Source organism: Ammodytes marinus (genome assembly GCF_949987685.1).
Source record: "Ammodytes marinus genome assembly, chromosome: 18".
Classification (NCBI taxonomy): domain Eukaryota; kingdom Metazoa; phylum Chordata; class Actinopteri; order Uranoscopiformes; family Ammodytidae; genus Ammodytes; species Ammodytes marinus.
This window is the reverse complement of record NC_137222.1, coordinates 26,515,244-26,539,380: the sequence shown is the minus strand read 5'-3', so window position 1 is coordinate 26,539,380 and position 24,137 is coordinate 26,515,244. Positions and strand designations below refer to the sequence as shown.

Below are 24,137 nucleotides of genomic sequence, written 5' to 3'. Positions count from 1 at the left end.
TGTAAAATGTGACATATCAATGTCGGCAATATGTACCAGAGCGCATTAGGGCCAGTGTGAGAAAGGAAAAAGAAGCCGGGTATTTTTTTCAGAAATGTTCAACAGAAAATCGGACATTCTCAGAAAAAATAATTCTGAATCAAAACACAAACAGCATTTCCTACTGTGTGTGTGAGTGTGTGTGTAATAGCCCCATTTATTTAGAATTCCTGTGTCTGTCTCAGTCAGTAATGAACCTTCTTGCCTCACCAGCGTTGTAATAGAACACAATAGCAACACCCTATAAATAAGTGTATTACCACTGTATAAAACACAATATATGGTAGAAGCCGTTCTATTTCATCCTTACTGACCACCAGAGGCGGTGCATTAAGCACTGGATTTATCCGTCTCGCGCATGCGCAGTTCGAGAACCTATATCAACAAAGTCACCTGTGACCCTCGTGACACCGGAAGGGCTATATAGCCCGGTGTCTACAGAGGATCTGTTCCTTTCATCTTCTCGCAGAAAACGCAGATCGTTACCGCGTGCGGATAGTTTTTTGCTTTTTGGAAAGGATCAACGGTGTGCAGCCTCGCGACCAAGGTCGGCGCAAACGGGTGAGCTCGTCCTCCAGGCGCTGTTCAGCCTTACAGCATGAAGTGCTATCGCCGCTACTTTGTTGTTGGTGGGGCAGCTTTTTTGGCTTCCCCCCACTATTGTAGCCGCTAACTGTACCTTCCCTTATTGAATATCATTTGTTTTTGATAGAGGCTGTTCTAGATTGCCATTTTTTGTTTTTGGCTGGTAAACTTGTCTTAAAAAAAATAGATAAAAAAGGGAAGAGGTTTTTTGTTCATTGTATTCTTGTCAGTCGCTTCCCAGTGAAGGCAGCGCTCTCGCGTCCTCTCCTGGGAACACTGCTGTGTATCTCTGTTCGGTCACTTACCGGTGAAGGCAGCGCTCTCGTGTCCGCTCCCGGTAACACTGCTGTGTAATTCTTTTTAGTCACTTACTGGTGAATACTGCGTTCTCGCGTCCTCTCCCGGTAACACTGTCTTGTGTTTTTTGGTTAAGTAGCTTACTGGTGAAGGCAGTGCTTTCGCTCCCTCTCCCAGTGTTCTGCTGATGGCTCATGTGTGTGGTGCCTGTGTGGCCCTCCTTGAGCCTGACGATGGCCATGATCGCTGCCCCTCGTGTCTCGGCTTTGAACATTTGCGGCAGGGCCTTACTGAGAGGGCCTGCATGAACTGCGGCTCCATGCCCTTGGCACTCAGGGTGGCTAGACTCGCAGCGGTGGAGCGTCCGATAGCCGTCGACCTTCCCTCAATGGCACCACTTCCTTCGGCTCAGCCCAGCCGTTCTTGGCGTCGGGGTAGAGCAGTGCCACCCCCCCCCCCCAGGAAAAGGGCTAAGGATGAATTAGCATCCAAGGTGGATCGCTTCTCGTCCGACATGGTGAGAATACAGGAGCTCCTCCTGACCCTGCAACCAGAGGCGGGTGGGGCAGTGGCTGACGACCAGCCTGTCCCTTCCGTGGGGGACGTGCCTGGTATGGGTGATGTCCTGTCGCTGACGGCTTCGGCGAACTTCTTTAGTGAGGAGGGAGCCTCGGACACTTTTGGGGAGGCCTCCCGCTCCTCTGCTCAGAGCTCTGAGCACAGTACAGAGGGTAACCCTATGGGGGCCGTCATCCGTGCGGCCCTGGCTCGCCTGGGGCTCGATGCTCCTCAGGCAGACTTGGCTCAGCCTAGCGCCTTTTTCAGGGGCAGCCCTGCCACAGCCTCTTTCTCTGTCCCTCCTTCGGAGGAGCTACACGTTTGCTGGAAGAATGCCAATGCTCGCGCCTTGGCTGCCATGAAGGATCCAGCGCAATATGGGCTGGGTCGCATGCCACCCATTGAGCCCGCCATTGCCTCCCTTATTTTGGCTCCCGATCAGGTTTTGCGGCCGGATGCCAGGTGTCCTCGGCCCCAGTGCAGGATCACAGACGACCTGCTTTCAAAGGCCTACGACGCAGCAGCGCATATGGCTCGGATAGGCAACTCCCTCTCCCACCTGATGCTGGCGCTTTCGACTTCGCTGCAACAAGCTGCAGTAAGCCATCTATGCAGGACCTTAGCGATGCGTCCCTACAGGCCTTCGCCCTCATGTCTAGGGAGTTGGGGCGTGTTATGTCCACCCTGGTCCAGACTCGCCGCCAGGTTTGGTTGGCTCAGTCGCCCCTGACGGGGGCGTGCAGGAAGGCCCTCAGAGCCGTGCCAGTGAGCTGTTTGGATCAGCTGCCCTGGAGTCGCTGGAGCGAGTTGCCAAAGCTAGACAAACCAACATGCAGCTGTCGGGTCTTTGCAGCAGTGTGCCCGCCCCTGGCAGGCCTAGAGCCCCCCCGGCTGTCCCCCTGGGCCGTTCCCAGCCTTATCCAGCAAGAGGCGAAAGCGTACGTAGGTCTGGGCGGCCCGCCCAGCAGCCCGCTGATAACTTTCGCGCCCCCGCCCGCCCACCGCCCGGGCGGCCTCGGGTCTCAGATCCTCGCCGGTACCCCTCCAGAGCTGACAGGGGCCGGAGGGACAGGCTCTAGGACCACGGGGCCGGTCGTCGGCTGTTTTTCCCAGCAGCAGCTCAGTTACTGGGCTGCCTGTACTATAGACCCCACCTTAACCCGGGGGTACGAATTACAGTTCCGACGCAGGCCCCAGGCCTTTGGCCGGGTCAAGATGACTGTCGTCCGAGATCCGGCGGAGGCCTCAGCTCTGGCCCAGGAGCTATCCGCCCTCCTGGCCAAGGGTGCGATCGAGCCGGTGGACCTTCAGTCGCAACCCGGGGGGGGGGTTCTACTCGGTGTACTTTCTGGTACCCAAGAAAGACGCCGGATTCCGGCCCATTCTGGACCTAAGGGGCCTCAACATGTTTTTAAAAGTTTTACCATTCCACATGCTCACTTCGGCAGACACCCTGAGGGTAGTGGCCAGGGGGGAGTGGATCACGACTATAGACCTAAAGGACGCCTATTTTCATGTGTTCCTGAGGTTTGCCTATTTCCAGTTCAAGGTTCTTCCCTTCGGGCTTTCCCTCTCCCCGAGGGTTTTCACCAGAGTTGTGGCGGCAGCCCTCGCACCCCTGCAGGCGCAGGGCATGAAGGTCCTGCCGTATCTGGACGACTGGCTGGTCTGTGCGCCGTCTAGGTCCCAGGTGGCCCGCCTTCTGCCGCACGTCGCCCGGCTGGGCTTGACGGTGAACCGATTAAAGAGTTGCCTGGACCCTTCCCAGCGGGTTACCTATCTGGGGTTGGTCCTAGACTCGGTCGCCATGAAGGCCTACCTGTCACCTCGGCGCGTGAGCGACATCCTCCGCCTCCTTCCCCTCTTCACGGCCGGCAGGAGGCTGCTTTTTATTCAATTCCTTCAGCTTTTGGGCAAACTGCTGTGGTGCCTCTAGGCTTACTGTCCCTGTGCCCACTCCAAATGTGGCTGAGCAGCCTGCACCTAGATGCCAGATGGCATAGGCAAAGGAGGGTCAAGGTGACCCTGCAGTGTTTGGTCTCTCTGGCTCCATGGAGAGAGAGAGCGTATCTGGCGGCAGGCGTGCCCATGGGTGCAATTCCGGCACGCCGGGAGGTGGTAACGACAGACGCCTGCCTCTTTCGGGATGGGGCGCAGTGTGGCTGGGCAGGACTGTGCAGGGACGATGGTCTGCCCAAGACATTACACAATACATCAATGTGCTAGAGCTCCGGGCTGTGCAGCTGGCACTGGCCAGCTTTCTGCCCCATTTGGCAGGCCAGCACGTCCTGGTCCGGTCGGACAACATGGCCACGGTTTCCCAGGTGAACCACCAGGGGGCACCAGGTCGGCACGGCTTCTCCGGGTATCCCAGAGCCTGTTGACTTGGGCTTCTCCACGTCTGGCCAGCCTACGGGCAGCCTATTTGCCGGGGGACAAGAATCGGGCTGCAGACTTCCTCTCCTGACAGAAGCCTCCACCGGGGGAATGGCGGCTTCACCCCGAGGTGGTGGAGTCGATGTGGGGCCTCTTCGGCAGGGCAGAGGTAGACCTCTTTGCCTCGGAGGAGTCGGCGCATTGCCCCCTCTGGTTCTCCTGGGCAGAAGCGTCCAGCCCTTTAGGGCAGGATGCGCTGGCGCACGATTGGCCGGACAGGCCGCTGTATGCGTATCCACCATTGCCTCTGGTTCTACCGACACTCCAGAGGGTCCTTTTGCAGGGCCACCGGCTTCTTCTGGTGGCCCCCTTTTGGCCGGGGAGGCCCTGGTATCCACTGCTGCTCAGGCTCTGCTGCAGCTCGCCATGGCGCCTCCCCGACAGGAGGGATCTCCTGTCACAGCTGAGGGGTCAAATCTGGCATCCCGACCCCCGTCGCCTTCAGCTCTGGGCTTGGCCACTGCAGGGCCCGACCCTCTGCTGAGGGATTGTACTGTGGCGGTCAGGGGCACTGTCCTGAGTGCCAGGGCACCATCGACCAGGTTGCAGTACGAGAACAGATGGAAGCTGTTTTCCAACTGGCGTGCAGCTAGGGCCGTGGATCCAGTGCACTGCACTGTGACCACCGTTCTGGAATTTCTGCAGTTCCTCCTGGATAGTGGCCGATCTCACTCTAACTTGAGGGTCTATGTCACTGCTATCCCTACATGATAGGGTTGACGGCGCCACGGTAGGATACCACAGGTTAGTGTCCCTCTTCCTTAGAGGGGCTCTGAGGCTGCGTCCCCCGACAGCTATGAGGGCTCCGACATGGGACCTGCCCCTGGTGCTGGAAGCCTTGTCCTCTGCGAAGCGGGTCGGGGAGTTGCATGCCCTATCGGTGAGTGAAACATGCTTGAGGTGGAACTCTGATGGCTCGGGTGTCACTCTATGGCCGAACATTGCGTTCTTGCCGAAGGTGCTTCCATGTAATCACCTGAACCAACCCATCCAGTTAGCGTGCTTTGATCCCCCAGCTGTGGAGGGTGGGTCTGAGCTGCTGTGCCCAGTGCGGGCTCTTAGGGCTTATATTTCTGCTACTGCCAGTATTCGTCAGTCAGAGCAGCTGTTTGTTTGCCATGGTGGCCCTAACAGGGGTCGTGCTTTAACAAAGCACAGGCTGTCCCACTGGATTGTGGATACCATAGCACATGCCTAAGGTACCAGTGGGCTTCCCCCGCCATCCAGGGTGAGGTGTCACTCAACCAGGAGCGTCTCTACATCATGGGCTGCCCTGAGAGGAGTGCCCCTGGGGACCATCTGTGCCGCGGCGTCATGGGCCTCGCCTAGCACATTCTCAAGGTTCTACCGTGTCAACGTTGCCACCCCCCATCCAATGGGCGTGGTCCTGATGCCAAGCTCTGCTGTCTCCAGTCAGTAAGGTGAGTGCTTGGATTCTTCGTGACGTTGTTGGTATTGGCCATCCAGTGCTTAATGCACCGCCTCTGGTGGTCAGTAAGGATGAAATAGGTTACGTATGTAACTCCGGTTCTATGAATCCTGGATGACCGCCAGAGTAACAGGTCACTCAGAAGTCTCGTGGTTCGCGAGAAGATTCTGGGAACAGATCCTCTGTCGACACCGGGCTATATAGCCCTTCCGGTGTCACGAGGGTCACAGGTGACTTTGTTGATATAGGTACTTGAACTGTGCATGCGCGAGATGGATAAATCCAGTGCTTAATGCACCGCCTCTGGCGGTCATCCAGGATTCATAGAACCGGAGTTACATACGTAACGCTACGTTTTGTCCTCTCCAGTTTCTGTGCGTCTGCCTGGGTCAGTGTCAGTGGTGAACCGCACATTCTCCCATCAAGTTTAGTTTTTATAAATTCTAAAATTTTCTTTCTTATCTTTCAAATTGGAATTTTTACTGTACTAATCTATTTCAGCCATCAGCAATACAATCCATTGTAGGGAAAGCAGTCTAACGTTTGACAAGACTAAGCAACCATAGAGTCCTGTTATCTAATTGAAATTAAAGCTATAGTGCGTATGTTGTCCCCCATGAGGAATTCTTAGGAATTACAAAAACACTGTCGGGGCATCTACATGAGGTAAGCCTCTGGTGATGGCACATGGATTTTAAACCTTCTGCTGTACGTCCAGGTTTTTTCTTAGCAGAAGAATCAATAACTGAAACATTTGGTGGCTCTTCTCTGGGTTTTCAGCCTTCACCTGTTGCTCCGTCTCTTAGTCTCCAAAGCAGAACGCTACTACTGTTCTTTTACTGTCGTGTTATTAAACTCACCACTGTGCATCTGAGCTCATGAGCCAGTGTCTGGGGGCGACACCAGTTTGTAAACGCTGCCACACACAGAAATACAGAGAGTTTTGTGGAGCTGAAAGCTTTAACAACTTTGTGAAAACGCCCCAAAAAAGTTACACAATATAGCTTTACCTGGCTTAGAGACTCCACGGGCTGATTCTGAAAAATACACCTGGTGTGATAGACTGTCGTAAGAAAAATAATGCCAAAAACAAAATGCCTGGGTGGCCTGATCCCACAACAGAAAGAAACTGTGATGCTTTGCAGACACTTTATTACACAAATAACATAGTTACTGAAAATAGTACTCTGGCAACAAAACCACAATAAATATCATATGGCCCACATCTGACTGCAACATCCGAAATGCAGTTTCTATGGCATGCAATTAAGGAAAATCATTAAAATGTTATGGCAAACTGAGTCAATGGACAGAAAGAGAAATATTTAATGAAGCAATACATTACGTTTGCAATACAGAAAAGTTAAGCATAAATTGAGGAATGTTACAATTTCTTGGAAATTATTGAGATTTAATGCTGCCTCAATCTTTATGATCGGGAGACCTAATTAGTAGTTTAAAGGATAATTTCTAATGAACACTTTTTATTCAAATCGTGATCCCAATGCTTTTGTACTGAACAGACTAAATATATTCCTATTGTCCTGCATGATGCGGTTGCTGTTTATGTATCTAGTCCCCTGTTGTACATTTACAAAGCATTCCAGTTTGTAACAGTAAGTGGACTTTCCAACGGCTGCTTTGCCTGTGCACTCTCAACAGTTTAAAAATAAAAAAAAGGTTGGAACTGATCAATTCAAATTTATACATTTGAATTCATCATTTCATTTACAGGAATTTAACAACTGTTTTGGCCCGTCTGCCTGTAGATTGCATATTTTTAATGACAGCAAACCATTTCCATTCAAACAATGCTGCTTTAGAGCTGTGAATGTGTGCAAGGTATGCATTGGTTTTCATACAGTGATTGTAATCCATCAAAGTGAAAATCCAAACTGCAGAGAAAAGAGCTGAAGCAATTAACACACTGCACTGGCCGCGCGGCGAGATTACATACAAAGTCAATGTACTAGCGCGTGGCCGCGCGTCCACCCAAGAATCGGCGTCCAGCGGCGGGCTTTTCCGCAGTGCGTGGCCACGCCTCATCGAAGGCGCGTGAATCGAAGGCGCGACCAATTGCGACGGCCAGGACCGACCAACACCGACAAAGAGTCACGGTTGGCGGGGCTGGGTTGAGGCGTAGGGCCGGGAGCCGGAGGTTGTGAAACAGCGGGGCGTTCTGGATGAAGTTTGGCCGACCAAGAGTCACTGTTGGCGGGGCTGGGTTCAGGCACACGGCCGGGGGCCGGCATGGAAGTGGCGAATGAGCTTGGCGTTATGGATGTGGCCGAGTTAGAGTGAGTGAAAGTGGGTCTGGGGTTTCCTCACAGTGTCCCCTTGAAAAACATACACTTAACTATGAAATTAGCATATATTATATAGTAATATTAAAACCTACATTATGTATATTACATAATATATATATTGTATATAGGCCTATCAAATATAATATTATCGTTATATTCTACACAACAATGTGCTGCCGGATCTCCGCCACCAGATGGCGCCCGCGGAGTTTAACGTTTAGCCCAACCCACATTTAGCCCCTCCTCGATCTGTGAGCTACAGTCAGGGGCACTTGGCAGCAGGCGGCGAGTGCAGTGTGTTCGCAGCTTTAGTCAATGAATGAATGAGCATGCATTTGAAAAAGGAGAGCAAAAATATAATGTACATCATTTGAGCTAAAAACCTGATTGGAAACAGATGTGTAAGATGTCGGTAGCAACTCTCTCTAAATGTACGCCGTTCTTTACATTGTTTAGTAAATCAGTGAGTTTAATGCAGTATCAGTGACAGTGCTAGGGACTTGGCTGTTGAAAAAGTTTGATTGGCACAGTGTACACACAAAATAGTGCACACAGACATAAATATACATATATAAGCAATATCAATTTCCCATTCACTTGGAGACAAATCAATATCGTACAAGTTCTAATAGCAACAGCTATTTTCAAAAACGTCTTGGCAGGCGCTACAAAAAAAGGCAAAACCCAGATGTAAAAAGGCACAAATTACAAGTGAAGTGAATTACAAGTTAATGTTGACCAACAAAAAGTACATTGACATAATGCTGTGGGTGTAGCTTTACTACATGGAAATGACTGGTGCAAAGAGTATTGCAAAACTGAACTGTATACTATACCAGTGCTGTTAAACTATTCATGTATAAACTTATAGTAAAATAGCAATATTTCACTAACACATCTGCTTCAATGAATTCTTGCCCAGATATATAAATGAAAATACTGTGTTTAGTTCCAGTTCTGACTCCCTAGAATGAAAACACTGAACAGCAAAATAAACAGCCAACCACTTAACAACAGCAGTTTGGTGTTTTTATGGCCCTGTGTTAATGGAACAAGCACCTTGACTTAAAGCACTCTAGCTCCACTGCTGTTTTGGTTAATGTACAGTACCAGTCAAAAGTTTGGACACACCTTCTCATTCAATGGTTTTTCTTTTTTCTCTACATTGTAGATTAAAGGTTCAGTAAGCGGAATGGTCAGTTTAGCTAACTTCCCGTCAGTGACTGCAGTTAGCAGTCCCCTCCCTCATCCCCACGTCACCACGTTAATGCACTGTGGTCTTCAAACAGCGAGTTATCTAGCATCATCTCAGATCCATAAGTGTGTAAACATGATAAAAACTATCAAAACAGACATTGGGAAGGATTTTTACCTGCTCCGCCATTGTAGGCGCATACACATTCATTCACCCATCTGTCGCTCTACACGTGCACCGGCAGTGAGACGGGTGCCGGTTTGCAGCGTTCTCTCTTCTGATTGGTTATCAGTAGTGGGATCCCAGAAAAGTTTATTTGCAGATAACATGCAGAGCGGGTGACTGAGAGATCGGCTCTATGAAACGCACACACTATATACTGTAAGTGTTCACTATATGAATAAAGAGCAATTTAACACTTATATTAACATAAATAAATCGCTTACTTCACCTTTAATATTGAAGACATCCAGACTATGAAGGAACACATATGGAATTATGCAGAAAACAAAAGTGTTAAACAAACCAGAATGATTTATATTTTAGATTCTTCAAAGATTCCATGTGTTGCTTTGATGACAACTTTGCACACTCTTGGTATTCCCTCAAGCAGCTTCATGAGGTAGTCACCTGGAATGGTTTTCAATTAACAGGGTTGCCTTGTCAAGAGTTAAATTCGGGAATTTCTTGCCATTTTAATCTGCTTGAGAGCATCGGTTGTTTTGTGCAGACGGTTGATACAAGGGTTTCTATGCAGTGAATAGCCATATTTTGACTACTGTTTTACTCCATATAAAGTCCAAACTATTCAACTAAGTAAAGAGAAACAACAGTTGAGATTTTTGGTTCCACCCGCCATGTCTTTGAAAGACGCAGAGAAAGTGAGCTGATGGTTTCTGTATGTTGTGTTCCCCCTGTGAAGCATGTTGGAGATGGTGTGATGGTATGGGGGGGCTTTGTTGGTGACAATGTTGGTGATTTATTCAAAATTCAAGGCACACTTAAAGCCACTACGAGTAAAATGGCACATTGGCGTCCCCTTTGGACAAAAGCGGTAGTATTTTTACGACGCCAGCTGTCGTGAAGCTGTTTTCTAGCTCGTGCCAGGCGTGCGAGATTCAAATGATCATGAAGCAATATAGTGCATGTCCGTGTGTTGAAAGTGTGAGGGCACCGGACTCTTTTCGGCTCCGTGAGAGTGGTTAGTGACACAGCATCAACTAATGCCAGTCAGTGCTACACACACACCTGATTGCAATGAGTTGATGCAGTGTCACCTCTCACGGAGCTGAAAGATTCCGCGTCCTCACACAAAGCGAAGGAATGAGAGATGGCAGTTAGTATGGATCACGATGAGGTAATGTGTTTATGTTGCTGTAAATAATGACTATTTCCGATGAATAATGGTCATCTGATGATGCTGGTGAGGCAAAGTAAACTTTGTTTTAGTAGGCTACCGCTCATTCATTTAGGAGTAAACACTGCAGTCTAGGGTTCGCTCCCGTGAAATTGTGTATACGTTGCTTGGCAACGCCCTCCCTCCCGCCTATTTCTTTTTTTTCTTTGATGGTTCAGCCCCGTTATCAGTCATTATGACGACAAATAACTGTCTCAAACAAGGCTCCCGCTCCCCTTCCCTCACCTGGAGGGATAGGCTTCTCAAATCGCGTTCCTGCGCCACACTGAAATCTGCGACCAATAGAGCATGCACGCGTGAACCGAAAATCGGACTGGGTGTGCGACCAGACCAAACGCAGTAATAAAAACTATATAAAAACTTATTTCTTTGCACTGATGGTTTTGTTTGCTGTTAAAGGTAATTTATGATTATGAGAGGAAACATGAGGCTGTTTAAAAGATATTTAAATGTTACTCGTAGCCGCTTTAACCAGCATGGCTACCACAGCATTCAGCAGCAACATGCCATCCCATCTGTTAGTTTAGCTTAGAGGGACCATCATTTGATTTCCAACAGGACAATGACCCCAAACACACCCCCAGGCTATGGAAGGGCTATTTGACCAAGAAAGAGTGATGGACTGCTTCGTCAGATGACATGGCCTCCACAATCACCTGACCTAAACCCAATAGAGATGGCTTGGGATGAGGTGGACCGCAAAGTGAAGGCAAAGCAGCCAACAAGGGCGCAGCACCTCTGGGAACTCCTTCAAGACTGTTGGAAAACCATTCCAGGTGACTACCTCATGAAGCTGATTGAGAGAATACCAAGAGTGTGCAAAGCTGTCATCAAAGCAAAAAACATATTCTGGTTTATTAAACACTTTTTTGATTCCTAAATAATTCCATATGTGTTCCTTCATAGTTTGGATATCTTCAATATTAATATACAATGTAGAGAAAAAAAGAAAAACCATTGAATAAGAAGGTGTGTCCAAACTTTTTACTGGTACTGTATGTGAATCAGAGCTAGATTGGAATAGAAATGTGAGGGTACGCACCAGGGTCTGGTGAGTATACCAGCTCTCAATGCTCTAAAACAGCTGAGCCAATCACAGTGGTGTATGACAACATTGCTGCACAATGTCATTGTCAACACACAGCTATAACAAGCTAAATTTTAACAAATAATTATAATGATATGTTTTTTTTTTATTGTTTGAAGCTGTTTATGTGAAATCAATATGACTCTATATTAACTATAATTAGAATGCCTTTCAGATTAATACTTTCAGGTGTATAACCAAATTCATTATTTTTCTAGTTAGAGAGTTTAATTACAACTTTCTTTACAAATGTAAGCTTTAGTTGTTGACAGGATCAACTGGTTGGTTGCTGTTTAACTTGCCCCAGAAATAGATTTTGAGACATTTGTCTTTCAGCTTTCTAACTTCTGTCAAAATATCATGAACTCTCTTTACTTCCACCTGTTTGAACCTCTCCCCCACCTGTGTGACAGGCAAACCAATGGGCAGAGCATGTCATGGTCAAGAAAAGAGACAAGTCTTTTTGAGCTGTTTCTGCTGGTCACAGCGCCGCCATTAAAACAGAGCTTTTCAGGTTTTCAACAGCTCAGTTTTAGTACAAAAATAATATCACATCATAGTAATTCCCCATCTCAAAAAAGCCATTCAGTGAATTTTTAGTTTATTTTATAAGATGCCAACCTTAGCAGACCTAGCTTAAAAATGCATAAATCTGCTAAAATTACTGATAATAAAAAAAAGAAACAAAGTAACAAAGAAAACTGTTGAAATAAAAGGGACGATTATAACTCTTTGACAGCACACAGATAATAAAAAATGCCCAGGGGATTGTGCTAAACAATTTACTAAATGCAAATTTGATTTGGGGAACACTAATCTTAAAAAAAAGTGATGAACATGAATCGATTCACCAAGGCTATATCAAGACCTTGGGAATATTTAATAAAGATTAAAATAATGTTTCAAATGATGCCAAATAATTTTTACATACAGTATATTTTTAAATATATAAAACAAACTGATTGGCAGCTAATACAACAGCTACACACATGACAAACATACTTGTTAGCAATGTAAGCAGAAGGTTGGCTGCTTAAGAGGAGGGTTGAGGCAGAGCAGAGTACTCCTCATTCTCTGACTCTGTCTCTTCACCGTTCCTCTCCTGATCGCTGCCCTCTGTACTCAGCTGGTCAAAGCCCTGGCGACTGTAACCCTTATGGGACGCGAAGAAGTTCCCCAAGTTTAAACCGCCCACTGCTTTACCTGGCCACAGACAAAAAGAAAAGAACATGCCACATGACATTAACATTACATTCATTTAGCTGACACTTTTATCTGAAGCGTCTTACAATAAGTGGATTCAACCATGTGTATACAAACCAAGAATATTAGGAATCACGCAATTACCCCAAATTCATCAAATATCTTATACTTTAAGGGCTACACTTAGAAGAAACAATAAAAACATAGGATTTTTCTTAATGGACCTGAACAGGTGAGTTTTAATTTTAACATTATGAATATACACATTATACAGTTGACAAGAAAATGTTTCACTTTTCACATAAGGATGTCTGTAGATTTCTGGCTCCAAAACTAAACTTGGTCATGCATTGCACATTTAGATTTCATATTGATGCTAGATGTAAAATCTTGGCCAACAATAAAATAAATTATCACATTTTGAAATGTTTGCTAGTCTGGGTAAACCTTGTGTTCGCATTCATTTGGTAGTGGAAACACGAATGTGGTTTATGTCCACATTAGGGACCTCCTACTCAACTGCTGCCCCCTGCCTGGGAGGAAATACGTTGAAAATGCATCACTGGCGTTCATGCAGCTTTTATAGAAGCCTCATGAACGAGTTGCAAATGACAAGCTTACTCCTCTGTTTTCATTTCACTGCGTAAATCTGAAAACACGGAAATCGCTGCTATTGACTGGAGAGCTGCAAGGCAACTACTTCCTGTTCTTATCTGCTTAAGAATAAAAGTCAACTCGCGTTTGGCTAGTAACATGCTTTTAATGTGAAGGCGCACAGGAAATATTCTGTTCGCATATACAGTAGCCTATCTTAACTGCATACAGAAAGCCGCCCGTGTAGCCTACTGGTGACAAGAGCGTATCAAACGTTAGAAAAGCCGCCCGGTAAACACACATCTTTCACCAGCCAAAGAGGCATAATAACTTACTCGCCTAAGAGTTTTTACTTTTATATAGGCTACTATCTATGATATTTCCCGCATTTGGCGAGAGCCCTTTAAGCAGTGTTGTGCATCGTGCCTCCTTGTCCAAATGAGACAGTAGGATATCTCGTCAACCTAGACTGGTCATTATCTTCGCATGTAATGCATTTTAATAGCAAATGCGATTAAAACTGTGGCACTGTATGTTTACTTGTTTGAACCCCACCGGTTAAAAACACCAATGCAAACGGAAATGATGAACGTGTTGATTTAAATACAGCGCGGGTAAATGGAATCCGATCACAAGTAGACACAGAAGTCACATTTGAAAATACAAGTGGGAACACACGGACTGAGAGCTGTCCACTTGTAACCAGATTCAAAAAGTCAGATGTTAATGCCAGGTGGAAACAGGGTCTTAGTCCCACAATGGACATTTATCTTCCGGGTCACAGCAGCAACAGGATAGTGCATTTAAAATGAACAAAAGCATCAGCATGCAGTGGTGTATAAATTACTTAAATGCTTCATTTGAGTAAAAGTAAAGAAGATATCTTAAGGTGAAAATTACTCTGGTTAAAGTCACCCATAAGAGAATCACTTCGTAAAAGACCTAAAGGAGATTACGTTAAATCTACCTGAGTATCAAAAGTACATGCCAGGCATTGAAATGTCTTAAGTATCAGAAGTAAAAGTACAAAGAAAAAATAAATAAATAACTGTTTCAATTTAAATCACATCTTCAATGTGTCTGTTTAACTAGGTAGAAACTGCACTGCGTGGTCTTGTTGGATACGCCCCAACTTGTCATGACGAGAGCAGCAGTTGTCCGTGTGTGAATACATTCAGTCTAGATACCACATCATGAGACATTTATCATTCTTATTGTTTACTCTGTATTTGCAGTGTTCTATGTAAATGTAGTATGTATGTATGTATTTTTTCTAAATAATGTAGTGAAGTAATAGTAAAAGTTGAACTAAATATTAAAACTCATGTATAGTAGATACTTCAAAAACCTGCAGTAGGGAAGTTCTTGTACTTAAAGCCACTACAAGTAACTTTTAAATATCTTTAAAACAGCCTCATGTTTCCTCTGATAATCATAAATTACCTTTAATAGCAAAAAAGACGTTTTTATATAGTTTTTATTACTGCATTTGGTCTGGTTGCACACCCAGTCCGATTTTCGGTTTGCGCATGCAGGCTCTATGGTCACAAATCCGTATTGGTCGCAGATTTTAGTGTAGCGCAGCAACGCGAGAAGCCTATCCCTCCAGGTGAGGGAAGGGGAGCGGGAGCCTTGTTTGAGATAGTTATGTGTCGTCATAATGACTGATAACGGGGCTGAACCATCAAAGAAAAAAAAAGAAAATGCAATAAGGAAAAGCTAAAAGGGAGAGTGATAGTCGGGCGGGAAGAGGGCGTTGCCAAGCAACGTGTACACAATTTCACGGGAGTGAACTAGTCCTGCAGTGTTTACTCCTAAATGAATGACCGGTACTAAAGAAAGTTTACTTTGCTTCACCATCATCAGATGACCATTATTCATCTGAAATAGTCATTATTTACAACAACATAAAACACATTACCTCATCGTGATCCATACAAACTGCCGTCTCTCGTTCATTCGCTTTCTGTGAGGACACGGAATCTTTCAGGTCCGTGCGAGTGGTTAGTGACACTGCATCAACTCATTGCAATCAGGTATGTGTGGCACTGACTGGCATTAGTTGATGCAATGTCACTAACCACTCTCACAGAGCCGAAAAGAGTCCGTGCCCTCACACTTTCAACACACAGACATGCACTATATTGCGTCCTAATAATTTGAAACTCGCACGCGCTAGAAAACAGCTTTACGACAGCTGGCGTCGTAAAAATACTACCGCTTTTGTCCAAAGGGTCCGCCAACCGACAAAGTTACTCGTAGGATGCAGCTGAACTGGAGTCCCCCATAACAGAAGCTGAAATAAGGAAGGCAATTTTATCAATGAAAAATGGGAAGTCGCCTGGTCTTGACGGACTACCAATAGAATATTATAAAGCTTACATAGACATTCTTGCACCAGTATTACAAAGGGTATACTCCGAGATGTTCGGCAAGGGTTTTGGTAGCTCCTACTTTTAATGAAGCTGTTAATAAACTGATCCCTAAAGCAGGAAAAGATGTAGCAGACCCATCTAACTTTAGACCCATTAGCCTGCTTAATCTTGACTGTAAAATCCTGACCAAAATCCTAGCCACACACTTGCAATGTGTATTACCTAGTATTATTCATCCCAATCAAGTTGGTATCATGAAAAATAGAACCTCAACTGACAATATTAGACTTTTGTTACATTTAATGTGGTCGAGTCAATCTCAAAACACCACAGTTACTGCCATCTCCCTCGATGCGGAGAAAGCCTTTGATAGGGTGGAATGGCAATTTTTGTTCTACACCCTATCCCATTTTGGCTTCAACTCTAACTTTATTAAATGGGTAAAAATGTTGTATAAAGAACCGAAGGCAGCAGTGATGACCAACGGAACGGTATCCCCCTTTTTTAATCTGACCCGAGGTACACGCCAGGGATGCTCATTAAGCCCATTATTGTTTATCATTTTCCTAGAGGTATTAGCAGTGTCCATTAGGGCACACACTGGAATTAAAGGTGTTGAGGGAGGAGATGAAGAACACAAGCTATTACTTTATGCCGATGACATCTTAGCAGTGGTGTCTGACCCCCTAACATCCTTATCATATTTGATGGACACAATCCAATCCTTTTCAAATGTTTCAGGTTATTCTATTAACTGGACTAAATCGGAAGCGATGCCCCTCTCCAAGTCCTGCTTTCCATTTATGGTAGAGAAGTGCAACTTTAGATGGGTACATAACGGGATGAAATACCTTGGCATTAAACTGTCTCAGGACATAGGGGAAATAGTAACGTCAAACTTTAATCCTTTACTCCAAAAGATCAAAACTAACTTTGAAAAGTGGGAGAAGGTGACTTTTTGTCATCGGAATGTATTGGCCGCATTAGCTTTGCTCTCCCACTACTTTTTAAAAAAATAATAGCTTTAACTACCCCAAACCTCTTCAAATACGAACCAACGAACAACTAACGTGGTATATATGTAAAACTGGCAAAATGTCCTCGAAACCAGGCAAACAATCCAAGAAAGACGACGCCAAAAAGGTAGAAGCTCATGGCACGTGTGGTGGCTCCTGTGTTGCTAACATAGCTGAACTGCTAGAGGAGCACAGAGTGGCCATCTCATCAGAGTTCAAAATGGCCTTTTCATCTCTGGAAGAGAAACTGACTCAAACCCAAGCCAAAGTAGAAGATCACGACCAGCGCATCTTCTCGGTGGAGTCAAACGCTAACCTGCTGGAAGAGCGTATGTGTTTGCTCGAGGAGAAGTGCACCACGCTAGCTGATAGCAGTGCTAAGCTAGCAGCTAAAACAGCGGACTTGGAGGGTCGGAGCCGGAGGAATAATATCAGGATAATCGGGCTGCCAGAGTCGACCGAGGGGCCCCGGCCAACAACTTTCTTTTCAGACATGCTTGTGGAACTGCTCGGCAGCCAAATACTACCAACTCCCCCCGAACTTGACCGGGCGCACCGAGCCCTCATCGCCAAACCACCCCCGGGGGGGAAGCCGCGGGTTGTTATTGTTCGCTTCCACCGCTACCAAGTGCGGGAATTGGTCGTCCGAGAGGCCCGCAAACAGAGAGGAAAACTGCAGTACAGGGGGAAACCGGTACTGATTTTCGAGGATTATACACCAGAAGTCCTGGAGCAGCGAACCAGATATCGAGAAGTCATGGCTGAGCTGTACAATTTGGGTCTGAAGCCATCTTTACTCTTCCCGGCAAGGCTAACTCTCGGCAATACTGTTGGGCTGCGTTACTATTGGTGATAATTTTCTGCTCTTAGGAGCTATGACTGTGCTGTTACTCTTGTTATTAGCTATGACTGAGCTGTTACTGTTGTTATCGCCTCTGCCTCGTAAGTTTGCTTTACTGAGAAGGAATGTTTCACTTATGTTCAGCTGTGAGGCTGAATATAGCCTACTGTAAATTGGACACTTGCTGCTTGATATCCTCTGCATCTCTCATTTTATTCCAAAGTGTGTGTGTGTGTGTGTGTGTGTGTGTGTGTGTGTGTGTGTGTGAGTGTATGTATGTGTGTGTGTGTGTGTGTGAGAGTATGTGTGTGTGTATTTTTAATTTTATTTTAAATTTTATTTTTTTTACCATTATGATCTTTGTCTAAAATTACTGTAATACCCCCGCTCTATTCTGTTTTGATCCTTATGTCATTTATGTGTATCTAAGATATACACTTTATTTATTTTATGTCTATATATTTTTTTTAATTTTTTTTATTATTATTATTATTATTATTATTTTTTATATGTATATTTATATATTATACTACTGCACTTTTTTTTTAATTTTTTTTTACCTCTATTTATTTTATGGTATTTGTTTATCATGCACCCCCATTTTTATTTGATATCTATTATTATCTTATTATTTTTTTACTTTTTCAATTGTGGACAAGCAAGCACTAGAAGCTCAGTATCACTCACCTTCTCAAAGCCTGTTGCTGTTAAAGAGGATGGAGAATAATTAATCACACGTATAGCTAATTATACTATGGACCAAGTTCTTTGGAATATTTCTTTGTTCTATTATTCGTTTGACCTTAATAATGGGGATACTGTTACACATTTTGGGAACAGAAGCTAAGCATTCGAGTGAAGGTTAGTAAAGGTTGAATAGTGTGCGCTAATGCAATTGGCGAAGAGGTTTGATAACCAAAAGGTTAGGGAAGCTGTGGGGTTTGGGGAGGTGGGGATGGACATGGCTGGGGTAAGTAAGCCAACTTCCTTTTTTGTGTATTTTGTTAGTTTAGTTTTATGTCCCATCGGTCTCATTGTGTCTTTCAATGTTGCATTTATTTACCTTTTCTTTTTCTCATTTGCTCAGGAACAATCCACAGACTGCAGTGCTGGTATGTTACACTTCATATCGATCTTTGTGCTATGGCCGACGTAGCCCATTCACAAAAGGGTGGTGGACAGGTGGTAAGAATACTCTCATTAAATGTTGGTGGACTTAATGCCACAGTGAAGCGCGCTAGGATATTCTCACACATTCAAAACCATAAAGCTGACATAATGTTTCTCCAAGAGACACACTTACTTAACATTGATCATGAGAAATTGTCTAGACCTTGGATAGGACACATTTTTCATTCTAAATTTAACCTGAAAACGAGAGGTGTGGCCATACTTGTTAGGAAAAATGTGCATTTCACTCCAGACAAAATTATTGCAGACCCAAACGGTCGCTATGTGATTGTCCCCGGTACACTGTACCAGAAACCGGTTCTCCTCGTATCTGTCTATGCTCCTAATTGGGATGACTATAACTAATTACGGGAGGTGATATGAACTGTGTCATTAACCCTCTACTGGATAGGTCTAGCTCCAGAACTTCAACATCTAAAATGTCTCAGACCCTTTCTGCCTTTATGGAACAATACGGCTATGTTGATCCCTACAGACTTCTACATCCCACTACTAAGCAGTACTCTTTCTTTTCACACGTACATCGTACTTTCTCACGCATAGATTACTTTCTCATTGACAAAACACTAATTCCCTCGGTAATATCCACACAATACTCACCTATAGTCGTATCTGACCACTCAGCTGTAACCCTTGACCTTCGTTTTGACCATAGGCCTAAGGATTATAGGACATGGCGTTTAGATCCCCTGTTGCTGGCTGATGGGAATTTCTGTAAACAAATCTCCGAAGCCATTGACCTCTTTTTGGAAACCAATAACACAGAAGGCATCTGCCCTATGCTATTATGGGAAACCCTAAAGGCATTTATTAGGGGTAAAATTATTTCATATATGTCCTATATATTGATAAAAATCGTAGAGCGCGCCAAAAAGAACTGGAAGAATCCATTGCCACTTTAGACCATCGCTACTCAATTGATCAATCACCTGACCTTTACAAGGAAAGGTTGAAACTTAAGACTGAACTTGATCTTTTGACAACAAGAGAGGCTGAACAACTTTTGCTCCGCTCCAGGCTATTAGCCCACCAGCTGAAAACTAAAACTGCTTCCAACCAGATTACTCAGATCCGTACTAATACCGGCGCGCTTACATCTGACCCCGTAGAAATTAATAAAGTTTTTAAAACATTCTATTCTCAGCTTTATACGTCGGATTCCTCCAATAATGAAGCTCATATGTCTGAATTTTTCACAGCACTAGACGTACCCGCGATTTCAGAGGATAACAGACAGATGCTGGACAGCCCTTTGCAACTTAACGAGATTACCGAAGCAATAAAACTGATGAATAATAATAAATCACCCGGACCGGATGGATTTCCGGTGGAATTTTTCAAAAAATGTATAGAAAAATTGGCTCCATTACTACTAGGGATGTTTACACAGTCGCTCCAACAGGGCTGCTTGCCACCCACCCTTACCCAGGCCTCAATTTCTCTTATATTAAAAAAGGACAAAGATCCCTTAAACTGTGCGTCTTTCCGTCCGATATCGTTACTGTCTGTTGATGTTAAAATACTTGCGAAGGCCATTTCACGTCGGTTGGAGACTGTTATGACCTCCATCGTGTCAGAAGACCAGACGGGGTTCATTAGACAACGACACTCATTCACCAACATTAGAAGGCTTCTCGGCATCATCCACACCCCACCCTCCCCTTCTGACCCAGAAGTGATCGTGTCCCTTGATGCCGAGAAAGCCTTCGACAGGGTGGAGTGGTCCTACTTGTTCACTGCGTTGCAGCGTTTTGGCTTTGGAGGCAATTTTATATCTTGGATTCGATTGCTTTACACCTCTCCTCAAGCATCCGTATGCACAAATACTACTCGTTCTAAGTCTTTTCCCCTTTCACGTGGAACGCGCCAGGGGTGCCCGCTTTCCCCTCTTCTCTTCGCCATCGCCATAGAGCCACTCTCGATAGCACTTAAAATGGAAAGAGGTTTTCTGGGCATCCAGCGATGGGGAACAGAACACAAAGTCTCCCTTTACGCAGATGACCTGCTTTTGTACGTAAGGAACCCGTTATCTAGTATTCCTCGGATCATATCAATCCTTAACTCCTTCAGCACTTTTTCGGGATACAAATTAAATGTTCAAAAAAGTGAATGTTTTCCAATTAATCAGCCAGCCTTGGACATCCCAGCATCGTCTATCCCGTTCCAATTTTCCAGCTCAGAGTTTAAATACCTAGGTGTCGTCATTACACGATCTATAAGGTCCCTACGTGAACAAAACTTTGCAGCTCTCACGTCAAAAATTAAGTTGGACCTCCAAAGGTGGAGCCACTTACCCCTTTCACTAGCAGGGAGAGTACAAATAGTTAAGATGAACGTTTTACCTCGCTATCTATACCTCTTCCAATGCCTTCCCATCTTTTTACCTAGATCGTTTTTCAAATCTATTGACTGTTATCTCTCAATTCATATGGGCGGGTAAACATCCTAGAATCTGCAAAGCTGCCATGCAGCGAAGTAGACCTTCAGGTGGACTTGGCTTACCAAACTTCCAATCTTATTACTGGGCGGCAAACGCGCACAAACTCTTACTCTGGTTTACATCCCCACAGAGCAGCTGGTGCCAATTGGAATCTGATTCATGTATATCTTCATCACCGCAGGCTCTGGCATGCGGCACCCTGCCCTTACCTTACTCACAGTACACGTCTAACCCCCTTGTCGTTGCCTCACTGAAAATCTGGGCTCAAATAAGGGGACATTTTAAGTGGTCTTCCCTTCCTCAATCAACACCCATCTGCAAAAACCATCTCTTTGCACCAGCCAGAATTGATCCGCGCTTTACGTTCCTGGGCAGAGGGGGTCTGCGTTCATTAAAAGATTTGTATGTGGGAGGGTCATTTGCAAGTTTCAACCAGCTACGAGCCATGTTTGGATTAACCAGTTCGGATTTCTTTAGATATTTCCAACTACGGGATTTTGCAAGAACTCACTCGCCTGCATTCCCACTTATCCCAACCGTAACTGGTATGGACCACGTTCTCTTGGCTAAAACCACCCCTAAAGGTCATGTCTCCTATCTATATGAACTACTGTTGCCAGCCAATGAATTAACAATTGAAAAAATCAAATCGAACTGGGAAGACGAACTACAAGTGACCCTTTCTGATCAGTTTTGGAGTAAAGCCCTTACAAATATCAAACTTTCCTCTTCATGTATGCGGCTTAGCCTCATTCAATTTAAAGTGCTCCACAGGATTCATTATAGCAAGTCCAAGCTCTCTAAAATCTACCCAGATACGGTTGAAGACAAATGTAATAGATGCTCGCTCTCACCGTGTGACCTTACACATATGTTTTGGACATGCCCTAAGTTATTTACTTTCTGGGATTCATTCTTTAAGGTTATTTCTGAAATAGCGCAGATCCATATCCCACCATCTCCTCATGTAGCTATTTTTGGAAGACTTCCGGAGGGAAATGTTGCAACAAATACTCAATCCAATGTAATTGCTTTCTCCTCTCTGATCGCTCGAAGGAGCATTTTGCTCTTATGGTAATCCCGCCTCCCCCCATCATTTAAATCTTGGCTTCGTGACATCATGTCCTTTTTAAAATTGGAAAAAATTAAATTTGCTTTGAGAGGCTGCTCGGATAAATTCCATTGTCACTGGCAACCGTTGATTAGCTATTTTGACCGTCTGCCTGCGAGGGAAATTGCACAGTAGAACCCAAAACATACTTTACATTACATTACACTACTTTGCATTAAATTATTATCTGTGCGCTGCTGCCTGTCCACCACCCTGCAGGAGTGACATATTTTGAACACTGTGGTGTAAAACATGTTTAAAAAAGGAAAAGTGAAGTACTGCAACAATTCTATTATTTGCATAACGCAATATTGAGATACTTTAATACTATACTTAATCTTTGTATCTTTTTTGTTTAAGGTTTTGTTTTATATCATTTATTTACTTGCTTAATTATCTTGTCTGTTCTATCCTGTCCTTGTCTGTTTGCTCTTGTCTGTCTGTCTGTCTTTATTTTATTTATTTTTGTTATGCTGAGGAAGCTGGGAAAGAGGGTGGGTATTGGAGGGGTTAAGATATCATAATTTGGAAAAAACTGAAAATGCCTCTAACGGTAACTGTTTCTGAATGTATACCATACTGCCTCATTTTCTTCAATAAAATGTTTAAACAAAAAAAAAGAAAAGTGGGAAATGGCTAAAATTGCAAGATATTGGCATGTTACAGAAAATAATGCAGCCTGGATGGATATTGAAAGGGAGATATGCTCACTCTTCAATCCTATTGAGGTTATATCTCAAAAAAAGGTCCAATATCAAAAACCCCGTACTTTTCCATTAAAAGGATGTTTGGATTAAAGTCCATAAAATCTTTAAATTTAAACATACTGTACAAGAATATTCATCATTATGGCATAACCCTGATGTCCGCATCGGAAAACATCTGTGTACTGGAAACAGTGGCACTCCAGAGGTGTATGTACTATTAGCGATTTATTTGAGGACGGGATGCTGTTATCATACAATTAACTTTTAGAGCGATTTAACCTGGTGGGAAATCACTGTCGGAAATACTTGCAGATACGGAGCTGTATTAGTTCTAAGCCATACAGTGTTGCTGATAATAATGTCATGAATTATATGAAACTACCACCAGAAAAATGTAAAGCCTTCCAATTTTACAAGACTGCTAATGCTTCTATGTGTAATGCTTAAAATATTATGAGATCGATTTGGCAGAGAAATATAGGCGGAGAAATTAAGTGTGACAACTGGGCAAATATTTTGGCTGATTGTGGTAAATATGTGAGGGAGGCGAGGGGAAAGCTCACACAATACAAGATAGATACTATTATACTCCTTCTAAACTCCACAGAATGAAACTATTGAATGATAACCTAGGCTGGAAATGTAAAACTGAAATTGGTACTTTTCTCCATTGTATCTGGGAGTGTGCTATGGTCAGGCCTCTCTGGACTGAGATTCTCTTTATTTTAAGTAATTGGTTTGGTTCAGAAATTCCTTTAAGCCCAGAGCTCTGTCTACTAGGGGACACATCTCAAATACCTAACGTATCGAAGTGTGAGTTTTCTGTAATTATTGTAGGTATAGTAACGGCTTGCTGTGTTATTTTAAGACACTGGAAGATACCAAAGGCCCCACAAGTTGAAGAATGGGCCAATGCAATGACTGAAACTGTATCTTGTGAATGCATGTTGAACCGATTAAGACCCCGTTTCCACTTATCTTTAACATCTGATTTTTGTGATTCGACCACATGAATAAAGCTCTAACTACAGGTGAAAACACTCTCAAGACGCATTGAGATCGGATCACAAAAAACACATTCAGAGGTGGTTTATGTCTCTTGTGTCCGATGTGTCCACATTCATTTTGTAGTGGGAACACCAATGTGACTTTTGTCCAAATTAGGGACCTCCTACTCAACTGCAGCCCAAAGTGGTGTAATAACTTACTTGCCTAAGAGTTTTTACTTTTATATACTATCTATGATATTTACCCGTATTTGGCGAGTGTTAATGTAGAGCCCTCTAAGCAGTGTTGTGCATCGCTCCTCC

General features: G+C 44.4%; 1 protein-coding gene across 2 annotated transcripts in view; it reads right to left on the bottom strand.

Annotated features, from left to right (window-relative positions):
• Positions 1-7,121: 7,121 nt before the first annotated feature.
• Positions 7,122-24,137, bottom strand: part of pam (peptidylglycine alpha-amidating monooxygenase) — a 126,260-nt gene continuing 109,244 nt past the window's right edge. For both annotated transcript variants that reach the window (XM_080046837.1, XM_080046838.1), the window contains one exon: positions 7,122-12,552. In XM_080046837.1, coding sequence (XP_079902963.1) covers positions 12,383-12,552 — 170 coding nt within the window. In that variant the 3' untranslated portion in view covers positions 7,122-12,382. The remainder of the gene's footprint in view (positions 12,553-24,137) is intronic.